The sequence below is a fragment of the Rhipicephalus sanguineus genome, chromosome 2 (genome assembly GCF_013339695.2).
Source record: "Rhipicephalus sanguineus isolate Rsan-2018 chromosome 2, BIME_Rsan_1.4, whole genome shotgun sequence".
In the NCBI taxonomy this organism is placed as follows: domain Eukaryota; kingdom Metazoa; phylum Arthropoda; class Arachnida; order Ixodida; family Ixodidae; genus Rhipicephalus; species Rhipicephalus sanguineus.
In genome coordinates this window covers 85,344,461-85,367,496 of record NC_051177.1, presented here as the reverse complement: position 1 = coordinate 85,367,496, position 23,036 = coordinate 85,344,461, and the positions used below count along the sequence as shown (strand labels likewise).

The 23,036-nt window shown below is 46.9% G+C and overlaps 2 protein-coding genes across 2 annotated transcripts in view; one reads left to right on the top strand and one right to left on the bottom strand.

Moving 5' to 3' along the window:
• The window catches only part of LOC119383283 (transient receptor potential-gamma protein), a 35,949-nt gene extending 25,198 nt beyond the window's left edge, over positions 1-10,751 (top strand). Inside the window, exons 7-15 of the mRNA XM_037651351.2 lie at positions 631-770; positions 904-1,019; positions 1,879-2,136; positions 4,191-4,386; positions 4,485-4,679; positions 4,811-4,852; positions 5,557-5,740; positions 7,911-8,416; positions 10,112-10,751. Of these exons, the coding sequence (XP_037507279.1) occupies positions 631-770; positions 904-1,019; positions 1,879-2,136; positions 4,191-4,386; positions 4,485-4,679; positions 4,811-4,852; positions 5,557-5,740; positions 7,911-8,416; positions 10,112-10,525 (2,051 nt within the window). The 3' untranslated portion in view covers positions 10,526-10,751. The remainder of the gene's footprint in view (positions 1-630; positions 771-903; positions 1,020-1,878; positions 2,137-4,190; positions 4,387-4,484; positions 4,680-4,810; positions 4,853-5,556; positions 5,741-7,910; positions 8,417-10,111) is intronic.
• Positions 10,752-18,007: 7,256 nt separating this feature from the next.
• LOC119383282 (xyloside xylosyltransferase 1) lies at positions 18,008-21,888 on the bottom strand. The gene is made up of 2 exons (XM_037651350.2): positions 20,910-21,888; positions 18,008-19,458 (listed from the first exon to the last, which is right to left on the bottom strand). Exons 1-2 carry the CDS (start codon positions 21,372-21,374, stop codon positions 18,688-18,690), a joined length of 1,236 nt encoding a protein of 411 aa, XP_037507278.1. The 5' UTR covers positions 21,375-21,888; the 3' UTR covers positions 18,008-18,687.
• Positions 21,889-23,036: the final 1,148 nt, after the last annotated feature.

Genomic DNA, 23,036 nt, shown 5'->3' with positions numbered 1-23,036 from the left:
ATTCCAGACAGCTACAAACAATGAAAAATCAAGCCACATATATATACTGTACTAATACAGAGTGCGGCAGCATTTTTCATTGTTCGAACACACCGCATGCATTTTAATGGCCATCAGGGCGTTTTCTGCATGTGAAACTGTTGAAACGTGCACTGAACGGCCTTTCCTAATTCTGATAAGGGCATAAAAAAAGATCTAACACACAAGAAAGCTTAACTGTGCTTTTGACATTTCGCGAACTTGTCAGACAACGCGTTATAGTCCACCGTGGTGGCAATCTTACAATGCGACATTATTGAAAAAGTTAGAAAATAGAACTTTTTCATTTATTCAATTTCAGATGGACTCGTGAAACCCGGGCAGTGAACTGCTTTCACTAGTATTATAGTAAGAGTCAAATGAAAACATTTTGCCAACATGCGAATGCTTCCCATAATTGAGTCTTTCGCTGCACCCTTTATATTTCGTCAAGATTGCTATCGCCGGACAGTTTAGAAATTCATTATAGTACTGTTGTTCCTGCACCTATATCATTTTTCTGCCTTTCTTGGTATTCTTTTCTATAATTGTCATTTTCTGCACTTCCCCATCATCCTCTCTCTTTCCCCATCTCCCCATTTTTTTTTTCAGGTTTAATATGGAGTGAAATGAAGCAGCTATGGGATCTGGGTCTTATAGAATACGTCGGTGACATGTGGAACATAATAGATTTCATAACAAATTCCTTGTACGTCGCCACCGTTGCACTACGGGTGATAGCCTATTTACAGGTGAGGCAAACCGTCATCTCGGCCCATTCAAACTCGCCTATTGTGTCCGTATAAAAATATACGCCTTTATCGCATTGACCTGCCGCTCATACTCCGCGTTTCTCTCTCTTTTTTTTACTTCCTTCGCCTACAGGTTCAAAAAGAGATTGCTCAGAACACTGGGACCGCGTACCTTCCCCGAGAAAAATGGGATGCCTGGGACCCCATCCTGATCGCCGAAGGCCTTTTCGCCACAGCCAATATCTTCAGGCATGACTACTATTTCTCGTACGAGAAACATATTGCTCCAGCGATATCGCGGATACCTCCCCGAGGCAGGCGTGCCGAGAACAAGCGCTGCGTGCGGCTCGCTAAACAGGGCGCCTTATTGTCTCTTAAATATTAAGCTCATGCTTTTCTTTGCTGCTGCTTCTGCTGTTGTTATGACCTTAAGGGGATGGATGTTCAATCGCATTACCTGATGTAACTCTCGAGCTGCTGAGAAAAGTACTGTAAAATAAAGCTATTGTCAAGAAAAAAGGAAGAAAATGGCACCCGCGCTCACGATTCTTGTTTTTTCTTTCCTATAACTCGGCTTATATTAAGCCAAAGTTCTTACGTGAATACCTAGCAATCACCCGTAATGGCGGAGAGACTTGCCGTTCCTGGTATCCTTATCTTCCACCGCCGCCCGGGGTCATTGCGCTTCTTCGCGGCTGACGTAAACGAGAATATTCGGACTATTGGCTGATATCACGCTTCGTTCCGCGTTACTATATATTGCGTAATAAAGAACTCTTTTGTCCTTATTTACAGATTTTTTTTTCGAGTAATCCTAAGAGGGGTGTTGCGAGATTCGATATATGAAAAAAGCGGGACTGGCAACTCGAAAAACTTTTCCGCCGCGCTTTCACAAAGGGAACCGCAGGAGTTTGTGTGGCACTTATTGGAGGTAGGCAAAGACATAGCAGTGTACAAACATTAAGTTATTACGCTGTTATAAGCGGGCACAGCCAGCAGTATCCAGTATTAGCCAACGGTTAGCCAGAATCCCAGCGCTAGTACAATGCGAGTGAATACGGTAGGCTTCAATCAAACCATACACCATATTTTTCTCTGTGTTTTGCAGCTCCTTGAAACTGGTGTACATCTTCTCGGTGAACCCTCACCTGGGACCCCTGCAGATCTCCCTGGGCCGCATGGTCATCGACATCGTCAAGTTCTTCTTTGTGTACACCTTGGTGCTGTTCGCGTTCGCGTGCGGCATGAACCAGCTCCTCTGGTACTACGCGGACAGCGAGCGCCAGCTGTGCCACAAACTCAACCGCGACGGCGCGCCGGTCAAGAGCGACCACAGCGTCTGCTTCACCTGGAGGCGATTCGCAAAGTCAGTTCACACATTGGATGACGCTGCAGTGAGCGTTTACACCTTGTGGTAAAATCAAGGGGCGCCCAAGTATCGATGGAAGCAGACGGTGACGAAAGCGTTATGAGGAAAGGAAAAAGGGAAAATGAATCGGAGGAAGAGTGGCCAGATCCTTATTCCGAGATTTCGTTGGCTGAGGCGGCCGCCCTGGCTCTTTCCGGACGTGCTGGTCCTCGATGGTAGAGCTGGACAGGCCTGCCTCCTATCATTCCCACGCTGGCGGCTCTTTAGTGTCTGAGACACGCCTGGCAGGACCATACCATGCGGCATAGAGATCTCGCGTATCACAAAGGGATTTTTGTGTATTCACTCCTACATTAAACCAATTAAACGCCGCAATTAACATTAAGCCGCCCTCACTAGTTTGTAATGTTTTCATCGAGTCGGTATTTCTTTTGAACAGATATCGTTAGCCTCTTTATTAATGGCGAATTCTGTTTACATGCTCTCGGAGGCATTGAAAAATGTAAAAAATGCGGTTGGAACATATAGCTGGTACACGCTTTAAGACCGAACAGCTCTAGAAGCAAGCCAATAAGAAGAATAGCACACAACACCAGCGCGCTAAATAAAAAAAATTGTCATACAATTTTGCTTAGAAATCTGGCGATGGTACCACCGAGGTATCACGGGTACTATGAAAGCATGAACCAAATACGGGTTTTTAAGCGTGCAATGCTGTTAGCTCCCGTTGTTGGTGGCATTCAAGTGACCTTGAGCCAAAAGCCAGCGCCGTTATCTGGGCTCGCACACGGAAACATGTGGTCACTTAAAACGAGACATCCGGAAACTCAAACGAAAACATATGGGCACTCTAACGAGATCAGCCGGACATCGTTGGAGAACGAAACGAGACACCCGGGCAATCAATCTAAAAGTTTTAAAAAATGCGGTCTTTGGCAGCCCACCCCTCGTACAGGATTACATACGCTAGGTAAGGTCTAAACGAATTACAAGAACTATTACTTCAGAGTTATTCTTAGTGTACACTCCAGGGTGTCGGAAAGAAATGTTTTTTTTTTTTGCTTCGATTTTAGTTTTGTTTCAACGAAGGAAGTTCCGCTCTGTTTCTGTTCTGGAATGAAAAAAAAAATGTTTCGTAATGGTTCGTAACGGCTTTTATTCTTGTGCAAACATTTTAAATAAGGTAATGATAAAAACATAGTACTTAATTTTCCCTTAAATGAATTACGATTTCTCTAAGGAGGCTGAATGCTTTGCTTCAAGGGAGTAAGCATGATCTCAGAAGCAGCACGTCATCGAGTGTAGTCTCTGATACTCCAGACCGCTGTTCTGATAAAAGAATTTTCAGCGCCGAGAATGCCCTCTCCAAGCTGGCTTCAGTAACTGGCACACCAAGGTCCACTTGCGTTAGTATGAACAGCTCCGGTTGCCACTCTTTTCGCTTTTTGCAAAATTTCAACAAGTCTTCACTTTGGAATCCCTGCCTGAGATACGCGCCAATACTGTCCCCTAAGATATGCGTTAACGCTCACGTTGCATGACCTCGGCTGTTCCCGATTTCCATTTTTTTTAACCGAAGCCGATAAAAATATTTCGGGTTCACTCTGGAAAATGCCTGAGACCCGAGTACTTAAATTTAGGTGCGCGTTAAAGAACCCCAGGTGGTCGAAGTTTCTGGAGACCTCCACTAAGGTGTCCCTCATAATCATATCGTGGTTCTGGGACATTAAACACCAGAAATTATTATTATTATTATTATTATTATTATTATTATTATTATTATTATTATTATTATTATTATTATTATTATTATCATCATCATCATCATCATCATCTGTTTCACTCCGGAACGAAATAATAGACAAAGCTTTGGTTACGCTTTCGTTCGGATAAAAATATCGGGTTTTTTTTTTTTCGTTTTTCGTTTTTGGTTTTCGTTCCGTCCCGACACACTGGTACGTTAACGCTGCCGCTGAAGCCGTAATTTCTTGTACACCGTAATGTATTTCTTTTTTCTTCTTCTGATCGTGGTGTGCCAACGGTGTGCGCAGCCTCTTCGAGTCATCGCAGACTCTGTTCTGGGCGAGCTTCGGTCTGATCGACCTGGACAACTTCGAACTGTCGGGGATCCAGAGCTACACTCGCTTCTGGGGACTGCTGATGTTTGGCTCCTACTGCGTCATCAACGTGGTCGTGCTCCTCAATCTACTCATCGCCATGATGAACCACTCCTACCAGATGATATCGGTACCGAGATAGCTCGCCTTCTGTTATACCACTCGTTGCTTCGCGCAACGCTGCCGTCACGGAGCTCACCGCGGCGTCCGCGCTTGGCCTATTCGCAGGAGCACGCAGACGTGGAGTGGAAATTCGCCCGGTGCAAGCTCTGGATGAGCAACTTCGAGGACGGCGGTACGGTCCCTCCGCCCTTCAACGTGATCCCGACTCCCAAGACCGTCAGTTACTTCCTCCGATGGTGCTACCGCAAGCTTTGCGGCAACTCCCGGTCGGCAAAGAAGGAACACCTCAAGACTATCAGGGTACGGCTTGCTGCCACGATCGAATTGATACTTGCGCGCATGCGCTCTCAAGCGAGTGTTTTCGTCGCTATACTTATCGCGAGTGCGTTACCCTGTTGACCTTCTCCCGCCATGTATGTATTTGCCAACAGAGAAAAGCCAGGCAAGCCAGCGAGCGAGACATGAAGTACCAGGTGAGGGCTTACTTATATTTTTTTGGGTAGATAATAGAGTTGAACCTCGTTATAACGAACACTGATATAGCGAATGATCGGTTATAGCAAACTGAGTACAAACATTGTTTGGTCACGTTTTATGCAAGTGACATTGTTTCTTTTTATAACAAAAGCAAAAACGGGAGACCTGCTGTTATATCGGCTATAACGAAGAAATATTTGGTCCGCGCCAGGCTCGAAATTGGAAAGGTAGCATAAAAGGCAAAATAAAGATTTAAAGTCAATACACAAACACTTTAATTAAATCTGGTTGTGGAATGTGAAAAGCCACCAGACGAAGATCACATCCTTTTTCATAAATGTGAACGCACACCTGTTTTGCCAAACAAACCTTGTTCTGTTGTAATTTTATCTTCTCATGATGCAGTCTATGTAGTTTGAAATGCCGCAAAGAGACAGGTTAGGATTACCTCGTTTATAGTGGTCTTGAATCCTACAAGAATACGCTTTTCTATCTAGGATTTTTGCGCGAGCCTGACTGCCGATTTATTAGAGGCCACTTCTACCTGTGATGTTACAATGAATACCGGATATAACGAACCAGTCGACGGTCCCAATGCTACTTCATTATAACGAGATTCGACTGTACAAAGCTAGACAATGCCGCTTATGCGAAGTGGTATTCATAACCGGTCGCTGTTTCGAAACCGCCATTCGTGCAGACCATCATGCGTAATCTGGTACGGCGCTACATCACAAGCGAGCAGCGCAAGGCGGACAACCAGGGGGTGACGGAAGATGACGTCAACGAAATCAAGCAAGAGATCTCGTCTTTTCGGTACGAGCTACTCGAGGTGCTCAAGATTGGCGGCTTCAACACCTCTGGGGCCAGTGGACAGAGCCAAGGTGAGAGTCCCACAAACCGCTTTCATTGCCGTATCTGAGCAGCCTATGCAACGTAGTCCTTGCGATGTCAAGAGGTTCCACCGCATGCAGAAATCACAACGTTTGACACGTCTTTCGCCCCGCCTTTTTCGTGCGCGCGCAGCTCGGGCGTATTGCGTCATCAAGTGCGGGCCCTCACTGCAACGCGCCTTGGCTATTTGAAAGCGTCAAACACCACTTGTTTGTTTAATATTACCTTGTTACGATTGCTGTCGCGGCGGTGCCAGTGTTTCGTCAAGCTTGTAAAATGCTCAAACCGCGTGAACACACGTTATTCGATTTTCACTCGCGAAAGGCAACCAGTCACAAAAAGACTTAATGCATCCGTCGTTCGTAGAGTTGAAATGGCAGAAAGTAACCAAAGCAAGGTGATGCACGCACCAGGAACAACTCCATGCAGGACCCGAATTCACAAAGACACGCACACACGAAAATCTATAACGCTAATATTTTTCGTAAGAAAAAGCTTCGGTCATCTCGATGTTCTGAATACCATTAGCGAAAGTGGACGATCAGTGGCTAATATAACTTACGAACGTAAAGCTTTGTAAATATAGACCCAATTTTTTTTTTGCTTTTTTCATGTCAATGCTGCATATAAGATTCGGACTAAGATATCACATTATGGCTAAGATCAGGCGTGGCTGCAGGTTGAAGCCAGAACTACAGTACTCGGGCTTCTGCCAACTACATTTCTTCATAAAAAGCTCCTCGTGTGCAAGCGGCGAATGTGACGTAGCCCAGAGGAAGCAGTAACTTTTAAGAAGTCTTATTAACAACAAATCTCTGCAACAAAGTCGGTGAACACATTTCCAGTGCGCAATAAACATCAGAAGTTATCAGGCCAGATAAAACCATACATTTTTTTTCACTCAGTATATTAATATGGCGGTATATAAATATACCACAGCGACGCTCGGAAACTCCGGCATATGTGTGGCGTAAATTTAGAAAGCAGGGTACGTTCCGCTTGATTTCTCCAAAGATTGCGAACCCTGTTTGTTTTCTTTTTTGATCATTTATATCTCTGTTCATTTTAGTAGCGCTACCCCTGCACCGTGTCTGCGCACTAAAGCGTTTGTAAAAATACGAGAGAGTTTTGCTATCACAATTTTACAATGATCACCGTTATATACGTGAAATTAGTTGCGACAACGTCCGTCGGTATGCTAGTTCGTATGTGGCTCTTAAATATAACCAGCGCAGGAAAATGATCCAAACAAGGAGTCACTAAACGGTGCGCTGTAGCTTTGTCCCGCTTCTGACTTTTTTTTTTTATTGTGAGCTCTCGGACGCGGTGTATATCAGTCAGCATGGGATACAGTACCCAAACTAAAGGTGATGACGTCTGTGTAAACAGACTGTATGGTTTAAACTTCGCGTACCTTTTCCGACCATTTATTTTCTTTGCTCTCGTATTTATCGCGCGTCTACGGTGTAGCGGTATCAACGCATAAGCTAAGCGAGGAATGCGACGTCAATTTGACTTCGCTAATTTGATGCGACATTTTTCCAAGAGAACTGCTTTTTTACTCTAGCTCAATCTTGAGCGACGGACATTGGTATCGCAGCATTGTGGGAACCTACGCGATGATGTTTAACTGAAATGAATATTTCTGGACGGAGTACATGTTATTTTTCTAGTTTCTCGTGTGCTTCTTAGTACTACCAGAGACATCTTTGTACACGGAGACGTTGATCGTGTGATGTGCTGTGCAGCATACGTATGCGTTTTATACGAACCTACGTGCCTCACTGAAGGATTGTAGAACTTAACGCACCACATAATCACAACAAAAATATGTTACGCCTTCCGTAAGATCATTTACTGCATTTAAAATCTGCGTAGATCCCTAAAACTTGTTTATCTAGTAGCGGTGAATCCTTGCGGTTCGCTGAAAGATGCTGAGCATTAATTGTCTGTAAGAGACAATTAATCATTTCATTCTGACCCTTATTCAGAATGACTGCGATCACTGCAGATGTTGTCAGTCGTCACTAAGATTGCGTTTTCAGCAGCGGGCTCTTCTTTCCTTCTCTCTTTCCCGCTCACACTTAGATATCTAGGCTTAAGGTATACAGAGCGTGTTGACAGTAGGACCACTGTACAATGACGTCTACCGTGACGCAGGCATTGGAGGCAAGAAGGGCCGCCAGCGAGAGCGCCGACTCATGAAGGGTTTCAACATAGGCCTCATCGAGGGCTCCGTGCCGAGCCCGCCCGAGATCAACATCGAGGAAGTGACGTCACGGAAGTCACCCGTCTCTCGGTTGGCCCGCCTGGCGCGCCTCGCCAGCAAGAACAAGGTGAAGCGCGGCCGCTGGGGCCACCTGGTGGAGGCCACGCGCAGCGCCCGCGCGGCCTTCTCGCGCAGCCGCAGCGAGGAGACGATGAGCTCAAGCTCGTCCGGCTCGTCCGTAGGCCCCAAGGGGGGCGACTCGGTCTGCAACTCCGAGACGTCGCTCTCCATGCGGGGCCGCATCTCGCGCAAGTTCGGCACGCTCACCTTCAGCCGCTCGCGGCTCGCCTTCTTCTCCGAGCACGACTCGCTCCGCCACTCGTCCTCGGAGAAGCGCCGCGCGCACCGCACTGTCAGCGCACCGCCCTCGTCGGTGCTTCCGAGGGCTGCGATGCAGGTACCACCACCACCGACCATTTTACAACAACGTGTACTACACCAGTGCTGGAGCGGAAGCTTTCGCATCGCTTTACTGGCTAAAGTGAAGCCCAACCTTTATCTCGGAAACCTGCTCTATTCGGGAGGTGCCCGCTTAGATGTAAAGTTGCTTCGCTCTGTTAATGTAAACGCCAGGTTAACTATAAAATAAGAGATCGTTGTTCCCGACGAAAGTAGTTTATCGAGAGTAGTATTGACGACTTGATCTCTAATAAAATTTGCCAAGAATTTGAGGTTTCTTGTGGAAACCAGTAACATAAAGACACACATTGAGCAGTATCTGTCCGGAAAATTGTGCTATATTAAACTTGTAAACGCTCCGTTTTCTTCGCTGAGCGTTTTATACTGCCCCGACAAAGATGGCGGCCGCCGCCGCCATCTTAGGCTGGTGTCGGCTTCACTTTTGAGGCACTGTTTCCACTCCAGCGATCCTTTTTAAACCTCCTTGGTGTACACAGTCATTCAAGTGGTCATGCGCGGGCACTGCCTCACAGTAGGTGCGCTAAAGCTGGATTCACACTACGTGGATTGAACCACTTAATGACTACGCGCAGAAGCCACACTGTTCAGTGCCATCGAATCACGCTGCACACAAGGGCACTGGAGGCTATCTAAATGTAGTCCGATTTGCTACGGCAACTTGAAAATGACTGCCTATAATAAGCTATTACGTCTGTGGTGTGAACCTCGCTTGTGCACGTAGACAGACGAGTACAACATACCAGTGTCTCCACATAGTTCTTGGCGTGGCAAAAAGACATATGCGCAACACGAACGAACAATCAGTAAGAGCGCAAGGACAAGCACCAATGTGCTTGTCCCTTGCGCTCCATTTGGCTGCTAAATATTGTTTACATTGCCGTCTTACAGGTGTCGTTCAGAAAGGTCTAACTCGCAAGAACAAGGCCACAGTAACCACAGCCAGTTCACTCATTGTCTGAACATAATCCTTAGAAACTGACGAGCAGAAGTGAAGAGGTGGAGGCGGAGGTTTGTAACAGGCTTATATTGAATGCCGGGCATCTACATGAAGGTTTTCAGGCAGACGTATCGTTAGGATTGAAGTGTCGACAGACATTGAGAGGCGTCAAACTGTCGCTTCGGCTCCAGTGCGGATAGGTGAGGTTCATGATAGTACTTGAGCATTTCCCTGGAGACGGATATGGAGACCCACGTTCCAAAGTTTACAGAGCCAGTAAAAATCAGCTCAAAGGTCTTTTTTTAACGAATTTATTCTAATTTTTTTTTTCCTGTCATGAAGAAGCTTGTTGCTCCGACAACATTATGCCATATCAAAAGGCTCAACAGAGGAAGGCAAAAGGAGCACGATGTTTCACTTCTCGTCATCGTCATACTTGCTGGAGCGATTGCTTGCGTACTGCTGTCTATGAATCGCCCACTCGTGAAAGCCCACATCTACGAAATATCCCAAGAGTTTAGCGCAGACCTATGAAGACGGGACAAGACCACTAGGGACACACACAGGCGCTAACTGTCAACAATTCTTGAAAGTTAGCGCTTGTGTGTGCCCCCGTTCGTCTTGTCCCGTCTTCATAAGTTTGTGCTAAGCGCTTAGTATACGTCGTACCTTACAAGGACGAGAAGTCAGCCCTTGCTACATTTACGAACCTCTGTGTGACAATAAACCGTGCAGGCGGATCGCCAGGTTGCAGCCGATGGCGCCTCGGGCGGCGGTTCGAGCAACGTGCTGGCAGCCGAGTGCAAGCTGTCGCCCATTCCGAGCTGTGCCAGTTCGAAAGTGCCCACACCGAGGAACTCTATAAACGGCACCCTCGAACCGGACGGGGCCTGCATCGCCGGCGGTGCCGGCGACTACGTGGCCGCTGCCGCACTGGCCATGGCGGCGACAGCCGACGACTTGCCGCCGCCCCCGCCGCCACCGACGGAGCCCTGCGACCTGCCCATGGTCGTGGTGCAGCCTTCGTCGGAGCACGAGGACGCGCTCAAGGACTCGGACGAGTCGCCTGCCAACGGGTCCATACCGCTTCTCACCAGAGTGTACGGGATCGAACCCGTCGGCAAGCCGGCCAACATGGGCTGGATATGACCGAGCGTCTCGGGGTCGTCGGCTGCCCACAAGCGCCGACGGCTCTTCCTTATGCACACCATGAGCCTGGACTGACGGTGACCAGAGGAAAGCATAAAGAACAGTGGCTGTTACGACGTCAGGCGTGGGTGTCCAGGCGCTTCACGCGCACAATGGCGCCTCTGTTCCGTTCTCGCTGCTGGTGACAGTTCGACGTGTGTTCGACATCTTCCTTTAGCTGCACTATTCTTTTTTTTTTTTCCTCTCGCTTCTTTTACCAGATTTGCCTGTTTTGAGGTACTTAATGTGTACCTACGACAGAGATTCAGGATCATTAAAGTGTTCGAATGGGTGTCAAAGATATTGCGGCGCTCACGAATGCAGTTCATAATTACGGGATGCGGGGAGATAAGTAAATTCGTCGGCATAGGATGGAGCAGGCTTAAACAGGCCTTCGTTCTGACCTCGTAGCTTGTGGTCTGTGGCTGACATGTTTGATAGGCGATGGTAATAGTAAGTTCGCTGAGTCATTTTTACGTTTATTACCTGGTATTTCTGCGGAATACGCTCGATCACGTGGGAACAGGAGCTATTCGATTACTAGTCGAGGGATTCAATTTGGATCTGCACTTAGTGTTGCTAGGGCAAAAGGCGGAACAGATCGATAAGCTTGACGCGAGAAACAGAAGCCGCCACCCCGCCTAACCGCAGGACCGCCTGTCGGCAACTTTCACCAGTTAGCAAAGTCGACACTCCCGTACCGTCATCCTCTGCACGTCATAAAAAGAAAGAGCTCTTCTTCAAGCCTGCTGACAACTCGACTGGCAACGGAGTAGAGCTGTGTACATATACCCTGGTGGATACGACTAGTCGAAGACACGAAAAAAAAAATGTGTGCCAAACTAAACTGTGAACTTTGTGCCAAGCGATGCCAAGCAGCAAAGAAGAAAAAAAAAGAAGAAACGACTTTGGGGCCTCTCAAACGCTTTTTTTTCCTATTTTGACGTGTACCGTTTTCGCGAGTGAACCGGACCTCCTATACGTTACCAGCGAGTTTTGCCGCTGTGTTAGTTTAGTGTTTTTCCTGTTTGTCTGTGAACGGGACTCAACGTTAGAGCTGCCGCCTGTTTCCGTGTTCCTTGCGGGATCGATGAAGTCTTGAAGTTGAAAGTGGCGTGTGATTGAGTTTTGCGTTCGTGCATCGCGCACGTTTGTTTGCTCTATGGGAAAATGCTCGCTGGCGTATTTAGTATACTCTTAAGCATGAAAATATTGCGGCCGATATGTACAGCTTCCTCTCTTGCAGTTTCACTCGCTCTATTTTTATGTAATTGCGTGCTGATTCGTCACAATGATGGTTTGTTCATCACCTCGAAACTGTGCATATGGCAGAGCCCTAAAAAGCGTTTGTCGGAGCTTATAGTCGCGCTATGCTGGAATATTGGCATCAACCTACGCCTTCATTATACGTTGATCGCGCGGGAAACATCGTTAACTGTATACTTTTTGACCGATGTGACTGACGGGAGTGCGGATGTTACACATTTTGATGTTTGTTTGATTGTTTCGTTTTCTTTTTCTTGTACCCCCAAAGAAATATGCATTGCGGCACCAGATTTTATAGACAATGTTGATACCAGAGCGTTGTGCATCACGATATACCAACCGAAATTGTATGCGAACGAACGAAATTCACGAAACGTGTCGTCTTTCTGCCACTTGGAAGGAAATGGAGGTAAGGCTAAAGTATTCGGTGAAACTATCTCAGCAAGACATGTGCACTATTTTAATGATGTTCTATTTCACCTCGGCACGAAAAAAAAAGCTCTTTAGAGACATAACTTCTATAGCGACATTTGTCAGGGTAGGCCATAACGCGTAAAATCACAGAAGTCTTGTTTCAGCAAGCTCTCAGCAAAAAGAAGGAAATCGTGAACGAATTGCGATGCACTTGTTTTTTGCCTCACACTAGCGTGTATACGGTGAGCTGACACGTATTAATGTTCTGTGCAGGCATCCTACTCAGGTTCATTTAACCACTTCTGTCTTATTTACTACTGACGTTCGCCATCTTAGGAGAAAGTGTCTGTAACTAGAAAATAATCGAGGGCAAGTTATTCTTACTTGTCAAAGGACCACAACTGCGTTGTCAGCAATCGCGTTCGTCAGTACTTTCATTTTTGCCGGGTACATGCTTCAGGACGCCAGCATGCGGTAACAATGCTACATGTGGCCGCATATAGTTTTTGTTTTCTCTAGAATACATAATTACAACGCCCGTCCCGACGCAATTTCTTTTATGTGGATTTAATATTGTATGTTGTTGTTGTAAGCTGACAAAGCAGGGTGAATTGCCAAAGTATTTATTTATTTATTTATTTATTTATTTATTTATTTATTTATTTATCTTACTTGTTATCTCTGTTTCTCATTTCATGAGAGTGCCAATCGTGTTATAGGTAGTCACGTGATTTCACATGTTACAAGAGCGAATTTCGAGCGTCCCTAAACAGAAAAGCGTCAGAGTTTTTGTTTTGTTTTTGTTTTGTTTTTTTTTTCTTTAACAGTGAATCGACCTTTAGTGTTCCTAGATGGAAAGAAAAAGCGTTCCGGAGCTTCGCGTCTTCAAGACGTGACACTCGTGACCGTGTTTCCAGTTACCTTCATCGGGCTCACACACAAAAAACATTTCTCGTATTTACTACCGTTCATGATTGTCTTGACGCAATGTACTTAAGCAAAACATGTGTGCTTCGCAAGTGATGTTTGTTCGTTGTTTTGAGACCGTAAAACAATGTATTCGCGTCCACTCAACTTTTCCAAACGGCCGTGTCATGTACGGAGATGCCAAGTTGATATTATTTCCTTTCACAGCACTGTTGTTGCATATACAACCGGATTGTTGCAGTTGTTGGGATTATAAACATTGCTTCACGTGCGCCGCCTACCTCCTTACAGGCAAAAAGGAACAAAAAAAAAGAAAAGCTCTGTCCACGGTTCAACGAGTTTTCAAAGCAGAACGCCAAATATTCCTTCAATCCCGATACGTTTTCAAGACATATCCCGCAATTTGGAGAACGCCCCCAACATGCGCAGCTCGTCGCATTCACATCGACTCTCCCGCGTAGCGGAATATTTGAACTAATCACATTTATCCTCGCTTGAGCGACGAAACGCGAATATACCGTGTTATTCAGCTCACTGCCCGCGTCGCGAAAGAAACAAAGTCGCGATCAACGAATGCTTTAGCCGCTGCCCGAATACCAGCATGCCCGCTGTAATATTGAATACAACAGACATGCCCGAGCTTCTGTACAATTACCAGTCGTAGCACAAATTTTTCCCCTTTCTTCACAAGATATAACGAGCCGCGAATCGCACTGAAAGGACTCGGGCGCTTGAGTTCCTTCAGGAGAAGTAGCGTGGATGGATTGACATAGTCAAAAACATAGCGCCGTTCTCATTCAGCTTTGTACAAAGCTTCACAACACGATTTTTTTAAAATCTAGACTCGAAGCATCACACCAATATATTTATCTAGACTGATAGACCACTCCTAACGAACTGGGCAAGTTTAGCAATTGACGGTAGTGGTGTAGATATCAAGCGGCTTTAAAAAACAACGCAAGACACGCTGGAGTACGAGCTCCTATTTTTTGCGCGTCCGGCAATGGCCCCTTTACGCTTGAACAAACAAGAGATCGTATACTTAACCTCCCTGCGAGCGCCGCGTGCCCATGGATACTTGAGGTTATAAAAAAGTTAACACCGTAGTGGGTATTAGGGCTACAAGGTTCTGCAATGCATCAGAAGGCTATAGAAAGTCGAGCTTCGCCTTACACGAGCTTAGTTCTGGACTATTTTTTAATCCATAGATCCCGTGCTACGAATATAAAACTCAGCACTCGCATTGAAGACGGAACTGTTCGAATAGGTAGCTACTGAAAACTTCGACGTGTTGAACTTAGGGTATTTAACACTTACGTAGCACACTTGGCTAGAGGTTTGTCCGGCTATCTACATTCCTTCTTCTAACTCACACGTAAAGAAAAAAAAAACTGTTGAACAAACAACTACGTAGGCGCACAATACGTAAGCGAGACAACTTAGTCGAAATCTCTTTTGATAGTCGATATTCGAAACCATTCCCAGCAACGATAATCGAAAGTGCCACCACAACTCGTTCTAACCTTTACATACTCGTTCGTTGACGGCTGCTAGCAGCGCCGTTAAATCTTGTGACCACGCTCAGGTTGAGCTCCAATCCACCTCGTTTCGTCCAAACCTTACTCGCTTAAACTCATTTACTTTACTAGCGCTGAATTATTAGTGGTGTAGAATCGGTGCAGGCGCGACGTATCTTCTATATAGTAACGCGCAGCCGCTTCGCCTCGATAAGGCGGTGTTTGGCCTGAACGGTGTACAGTGCTTACACGTGGGAAACCTGCCCATCAGTAGTAGCCTCGCCAGCTGAAACTACGCAAGATATCTCCAGACGTACAGTGCTCTCTTAGAACAGGTATTTTTATCGATCGCGTATAGAGAGAACTCGACCCCCTGCAAGGTAAACAGCTCGCGAATAGACGCGTCACGTCCTTGCAGACTTAATGACCACGCAGGACGTGATCCCTTTTTCTTAGGTATTAGAAGCGCCTTAGTGTCGACAAGGGTTCTCCGGGAGAATTCTAATAACTCGCCATTATCATGAATCGAAAGAAGCTAGGAAAAAATAAAAACTTGTTCAGAAAAATAGTGGTTGGGCCAGACTGCAGGCCGAACTGCCGTCTCTAAATTCTATCTCCTTTGTATGCGCTTAAAAGCAGCAGCGTTTATTACGGATTGCCAACGTTCACGAAACCCTTTTCTAGTACTTTTTCTTTAGCACGTTCTCTTTTACGTATGGAGTGAAAAATAAGCTGGCGGTATATTTCCTTTCTAAACACTTCCAGCCAGACTTTCATTCTATGCAAAAAGAAAACATTGTTATGCGCCGCAGTATCATAGCGTAGCCGTTAATCAACAGCAAATATTTTTCTCACGAAGGTATACCCAGGACCGTTCGTCTTCTAAATTTGTTGTTGCATATTGATCCTCATTCTCTCCTTTTTCCTCTCTCTTTTTTTTTTCGGTTACGGGATCAGCGGAGTACCTTGTCCAAACAACCCCCCCCCCCCCCCGCGTCCCTTTCCCCAGCCGAAATGTACCCTCGCGTGCTCGTACGTGTTCTGCATCTGACATAGTACAACGGTGTCACGTGGCTAATAAATAGGCATTCTCTCGTAGCCGAATCTGCGTGTGTGTCGGGGACATGCGGTCGCGTTTCGGGGCATGTATAGGTTAATTCCTAGCACAGGCGATCGCAAGCGCCCCTCTTTAAGGGCTCTCATTTTGGCTTTCTGAAATATGCGAAGCATATACTTCGACGTGCAGAGAGGTACACATAGCTCGTTCTAATAGTGTTCTTTTTTTTTTGCACACCCTGTAATCATGCATACGCGTTCGCTCCCAAGATGGGGGCTCCAAATTAGTTCGCAGGCACTTCGGGTGCTTCGGGAATGTGTTAAACGGCCCCTATAAGCCACTCCGAGTTCAAAAACGAGAGAGCAGTTTCTTTCTCGCCTTCAGTACCCTTGCTACAGGCGCTGTCTCCTCCTCGCCACTTATTTCTTCACAAAACACGTGGACACGGTCAGCACTACGCGTTGAGCCTTTCAGGATTTCGAGCTTTCTGGCTACACGCTGTGCGCTTGCGCAGTCGAAAACGCACAAAACGAAGTGAAATCAGGTGATCACGCACGATAGTCACGCGAGACAAGGCAGAAGTGGCGTGCGACTGCATGGCAAAGCAGGGTAGCAGACAATACGCAACTGATGCCCCTCGTATATGGACCAGTCGAGTGCTTATTTCGTCATGACGTCACGTGAACAGGCTGCTGGCTTCACGTATTGTGCCGAAGAGACTGGAAACGCCGGGAAAGAATAAAACGTTCGTTCTTTGTATTTTCACAGATTGTTAAGGGGCCCTTTAATGCAAAACAATAGGTTAAAGCAAAGGAACGGTTTTCGAAATACGTGTTTTTTTTTTTTTTTTTTCGGGCCCTCCAGAGTAGTAACTATTACCAGCGGCGGCGGCGTCGACGGTTAAAGAAAAAGCGCAGAATGAGCTATGCCTACGTATATACACAAAGTCTCAACGCGCGGGTTCCTCGCCGCCATAGTCCCACCATTTCATGCAGCGATCCGTTCATTTTGCGTGTGTTGCTAATCCTTCGCAAATATAGGCCGTAGGTTTTCAATGCACGCGTTTGTTTCAAGAGTACACCGCCTTAACGCACTCATTGGAACAAGAGAAAAAGTAAACCACGTTTTCGAGCCTGCGATGATTTTTTATTTCTCTTGAAATTGCAGCACTTATACTAGGTGACATGCGACGCCTATTTTGGAAAGGTAAATTTCAAGCGGTGTGTGTTTGCGATACGATGCTGCATTTTGTAAAGTTACGCTTAGATAACTGCCGGTTGTAATGATCGATGGTGTAAAAAAAATAAAATTTAAAAAGAAACCTACGGCAAGAACCTTCTGTCCAATCCCGGGAGCTTCAAAATTACGCTCCTTTTTTCGGCATCACGCACGATGTCATGGTTTACGTTTTTATTGCCAGAAAATTCGGTAACCACCACATGCCGCTATAATTCTGCTTTTACACTGATTGAGCAGTCACTAATACATGCGCCGACGCTGGCAGTTTTGGGGAAGTGTAAAAAAAAACAGTAGCTTGGGCTTTTCCCTCATTTCTTTGTTCCGGAGTGCAAGAAAATTGAAAACACCGGTCCCTGTTGGCAGCTGCCAAGGAAAAGTTTGGACGAGCGGAAGCCACTTGTTGCTTCATTTCGCAGAAGCTGACAAAAAAATACGGTAAAGATTGCAGAGTTTTGAATCATACTCCGGCCCCATTCCGCTTACTCATTTCCTAGGCTGACGGAAGAGCCTGTGAGCGAGATGGATCGGCACGAGAATGTTGGTTATCGCATAATACGAGACTGTGTGGGTTTAGAGTTATTCTCTCGTTGTTTTCTTTTGTGATCCCATCTTATAAGTTTGGGCTGCCAGACGCCAAGTTGAACGAAGCGAAGCATCACCTTGTTCCCACTTTTGCCGTTGCTTACCTGCATGGGAAAACTTGGACGCCGCGATCACTGTGTCAGGGTGTGGAGTACATAGCTTCTCTTTAAAAAAGTTTTGTCTGTCTCGCTTCCAAACCATGTACAGAATTTTTGACTGTTCACAAATGTCAAATAAAAAAAAGGGAGTTCTGCTGATAATCGAATTTCGTCGTGTTTTCTATGAGACCGCAGCAGTTCACGAGTAGTGAAACGGTCGCATGTGTCACTTTATTGAGCAAATCAATATTTCAAGCCATTTCCCCCCAATTTTTCATCACTCTTGAAGAATAGACATGTTATTTTAGCCCCCTCCCTCTTTTTTTCGTCCGCAGAATTTTCATCTGACAATGCACACTACTAGAACATCATGTTTTCTCGCTCAAAAACAAATTGTGTATGTAGGACTCACGGAGATGTATTCACATATGTGCGTCACCTTATACGAAGTCTATCCAGCGTCAGAATAACGTAGGTGCGGCTCAGCTTGAAGAGGGTTAAGGAACACTCCACAATGACCAACACAACTCACTGTTTCAAATGTATGTAACGCTTTATAACGTGCACCGTGTACGCTGAGCTCAAATAATCAGATCGCTTCGTAAGCATTTTACGAGGAACTATACAAGCACTCTGCTTCACACAAGACAGCCATGCACTTCCTTCTTCTCGGGGGTCACCGGATGCGCCGGTGTTAAGTACATTTATTACCGTGCGCCATACGCAGTGCTGTGAAACGATAGTAATAGAAAATAACGGTTGCGTAAAGCAAAGCGACCGTTGGCAGTGTTGCTGTTGTTGCGCGATCTTGATACAAGTCATGTTTAACACCGTTCATACTATCAATAGGAACACAACATTCTGCATTCGTCCATAGCCTTACGGTTACGTGCAGACAACACTTGTAGAAACACGTTTTGTATTCAGACTAGCCCCAGACGAATGGGGGTTGCTATCATATTGTGACGCGGGAGCACGGGAAGTCTGCATTACTATATACAAGGGCACACACGGGTCGTGCAGTCACTGACGGCCCTCTGGAGTCGTGAAGCTCGGAAAGCTTGGGTACAGGTGCAAAGGAATCTTCTTTCTCTTGTGCATCTTGGTTCCCGAAGCGTCCACGCTTCCAGGTTCGGGTAACCTTGCACCACCGTTGGCATGATAGATCCGCACCTTCCCGGGACACCTGTGGTACGCGTCGAACGTCGTCTTATTCACGGTGTGCGACCAACCCGTGTCCAGCTGTCGGTTCCATGTGCAGTCCAGCACGAAGAACAGCTCGGGGTACTCCATGCCGACGAGCGTGAAGAAGTCCTGGTGCCCCAGCGACCCCTTGAAGCCGTACTTGGCGCAGATCGGCGCCAGCTTCTCGTAGGTGAGCAGCTCGTTGTAAAGCCTGGAGGCCCGCATCGCGGCCAAGTCCATGAGCATGACTCCCGTGTTGAAGCCCTGCTTTCCGGGCCTCGGCAGGCCCACGTCCGTACCGGGGTGCGCGTCGATGTACGACTGGAAGTCGACTCGGTACTGCGGCTGCAGGTCGTGCCCGATGCCGATCAGCGTCTCGCTCTCGAAGCAGTCGAAGTGCGCGTACAGCTTCGCCACGTCCTCTTCGAACTCGAGGTCCAGGTCGATGAACAGAATGCGCGGTACGTCAAACACGCGGTGAAAGATCTCGGTGATGAAGAACATGTCGTCGTTGTAGCGGCCTACGTCTTTGGTGAAAAAGAGCAGCCGCATGAGCTCGATCACGTCCCGGTTGCTCGCTTCCACGGCCGTTATGTTGTAGAGAAAGAACTGCGTTTGGAGGGAAAGTCACGGGCGAGTGATTAGTTCGCAGTAGCCATACCAAAAAAATGTTCTTAGTTCATTCACAATTCCTCGACAATAATGCACTGTCAGGGAATACCTACATACACATACACATAGCACATTGATCAGTTAAAGTGGATTTTCACGGAGCAGAAATGTATGCCCCGGTAAAACGGCTCACAAAAGAACTTGCCTGGCTGCTTGGTACGTTTACTGGCTTTCCAGGTTTTATATACTCGTGATATATAAATACACTTCGCGCTAATAGAATACCTGAAGTATATTAAATGCATCTGCGTAAATTGTTTTGAATGTCGATGATATAGGTAGAAAGGTAACAAAACAAAGCTAAGGTTGAAAAACTGCGTGTTATTGACTGAAGCTCGTGATCCACAGGCGCCGCATGTGCGCGTCGCGAATGTGCTTGGCACGAAAGCATTTTACTGCAGCAGACCATTACTTGCTGGGACCCTTGATGTTACTATAGCCTACATGTAACATACACCGACTTTGGTAAGTATAAGGCGAACGAAAAACGCCTCATAAATACACAGCTCTTAAATATCAGCTATGAAAACTTGAAATGAGAAAATTAGGCAATGTTTTAGGCGGTATGACGATTTTCGTGAACAAACAGTGAAAGGTGGGGTGGATGGAAAGACGCTCGAGTTGCATGCCCACAAAGCTAAATTACTCAAGACTGCAAGACTGCAAGCACGTGTCTCTCGCTTTCAACCAACGCGAGGGAAAACGTTATGTGAAAATTTTCTGCAATGACTGCATACATCTCTGAGCAATGCTATATGCCAAGTAATAGTATCCCTGAACTTTCGTTTGTGCGAAGGGTTTTTAAATATATTTTAGAAGAGGTTGACGCGCTTAGAACGCACCGGCTACTTCTTGCGAGGCAGACGTTTTTGTGCAAACTTAGTTTCTTATATACCCATTCTAGATTTTTATTCTACGAACTTGTGTCCACTGCTTATTCACACCAATTAGGCTTGTTTCGTGTCCTTAATATTAATGTAAGGGCATAAAGCTCTGCGATAGATACAAAATGAGTAATTTAGCATTGTTAGTTCACTGAATGTCGATTACAGCTACATAAGCTTTGTGCCTATAGATGGTGATGAACAAACATTAACTGGCAGAAAGATCCCCCTTCCCCTTTCAGAGCAGGGGGGACCCAACCTAGACATCGGACATGATCTCATGGAATGACAAGTTTGAAATGACAAGTTTACCACAGGCCCATAACTATCCCTTAACTTCTAAAGCTAAGCAGCCTATTCATTCGTGCAACTAGCGCAACCTGAACAAGACAACGTCTGTGGCGTCTATATCTTCTTTTTGTGCCCTGTTTGTATGACATTGGTAAAAACAACCGATCGTTTAGCAAGCCCATTATCCAAACTGTATTGCTTACAAGTTCTTACCTGAAACTTTCTTTTCGACTCCTCTTGGATGCTGCCCAGCGTTCGGCTGAGTCTCAAATAACTCTGAGGGTCGGCGAGCACGTGGAAGCAAACTGAACTATTCGTGTGCGCCAGCATGCTCTTCAAGCAGTGGCTCATGATTCGCGTCACCTTCATGTTCCGATACGCCCACTTGGCCACGAACACAACGTCCACCGGCCTGTGAAGAGCAGCGGGAGTTCGCGCGGCCTCGCAAGCAGCGGACGCCGCCGCGTCGGTCGTGGTGGTGGTGGTGGTGGTGGTCTGTCCCACCGTCACGATGAGAGGCGCTATCGACGATAACGGCGACAAGTTCGACAGCACTTGGTGCCTGTTGTACTTCGGGGGAGCTCCCGAGAGATTGCACCAGATTATCACAAACACGCCGAACACAAAGAGGGAGTAGACGACCAGGCGAGCCGCTATCGAATGCATCTTTGGTCGCATACGCTGAACACGTTTCCAAGACTAGTCGTTTCAGAGCTTCGCGCAGAAGGTTCCTATCGTAGGTGCACTCGACGAATCGGGGCCATCGGGTCCTCCATATCACACTCGTAAAACCGTAAACCGTTGCCACTCGATCGCTTCCTGCGACGGTCCCGCTTGCAATCGGAGACGGCGATGCAATCCGTTGCGATTTGAACGAACGCCGCTCACTCTTCTATCCCTCGAAAACGGCGAAAAGGCGTCGTTGTCGTGGGAGAAGACATCACGAAGGAGTTCGAACAGGTAGATTCGCTATAAAACACAATCCACGCTGTACCACGCAAGTAGTCGCGCGTGGATGATTTCGTGAAAGAGCTTCTGGCCTTGTGGTGGTCTTCTGGAAGCGGGCCGATTCCTAAAAGCCTCGTCAACGCAGCAGCTGGACGATGCGGTAGCTAAGTTCTTCATGGTGTCTCAAGCCTTCTCACGCACGGGCGCGCAATCGATGGCTCGCAGGTCCTCGGCTGAACTTCGCTTCGCGCCAAACAGCTGCACACTGGGGAGAAAGTCGGGCGCATCTCTCTTCGAAAGTGCTTCGGTGGGCGAACGCGAGATCGCCAGTGACGACGGATCCTCGTGCGTGACCGACGCCAAGGAACGAGACCGGTCGGGCCCTACGACGGTAAACCGGTTCGACGCGACCTTCTTTCCTCGGCACCGTGCGGAGGCGCCGAAAACGTCGGCGGCGTCGACTGCCCACAGCGCTCACTTTTTTTTTTTTTTCGCCGTCGGCAGAGAGGCAGGCGAACGGCGGCGGACTTCCGCCGTCTACCGCCCTTGTCAAGCGAGCCACGCCAGGTCCAATGACCGACTTGTCTCAACGGCAAACGTGAAAAAGAGACTGAGAGCGAGCGAGCGCATGCGCGGAATGCGAGGCACTCTCAATTAGGCTGATCCGGACCTTGCACTTTTGATGACGTTCGTCTCGGAGTTTGCAAATAGAGCGTTTTTTTCCCTGTTCACGAACGTTCCACCCGCAGCTTTATTTTCTTCCCCCGATGGACGACACGTGCCCCACCAGGCTATTAACAAGACAACGTCGTTTATCGACATTCCGTTAAATCTTATGCAGACTATACAGTATGTACAACCAGGATTTATCGAACCTGAAGGGTATGACAAAAAAAAAGCTCTACATATAGGTGATTCGGCATACAGAATATTTTATATATCGAAAATATTTAAAGAGGGTTTTACAGCTGTTCAATATACACAATAATTCGTTAAACGCAGGTTCGCCTGTACACCCTCATATTGAGTCATGCGCTATGATTAAACTGTATCGCAACAACGTGGTATGTTGTCTTGGACTTCACCGACTACCGAAACCCACAGTTATCCAATCAAAGCATTGTCAGGGCAGGCCACCAAACGTCCTTCGGTGAACCGGTGCTTCCGAACGGGACGCGTTCGCCCTTGTTGGCGCGATATATTACGAGGAAACGGTGAAAAATACAGCACGGAATCGGGAAGGAAACGACACACGTGCGGGCGTCGTGTCCTTCCTCGAACCACGTTTTATGTACGCCGTTTCCTCGCCATATTCGGCGATTCAAAGAACGAGCGTGTCTCGCAGCTTTGGGAACGGTTGGTACACTTCGTGCTCACAGAGCACGGTCCTAT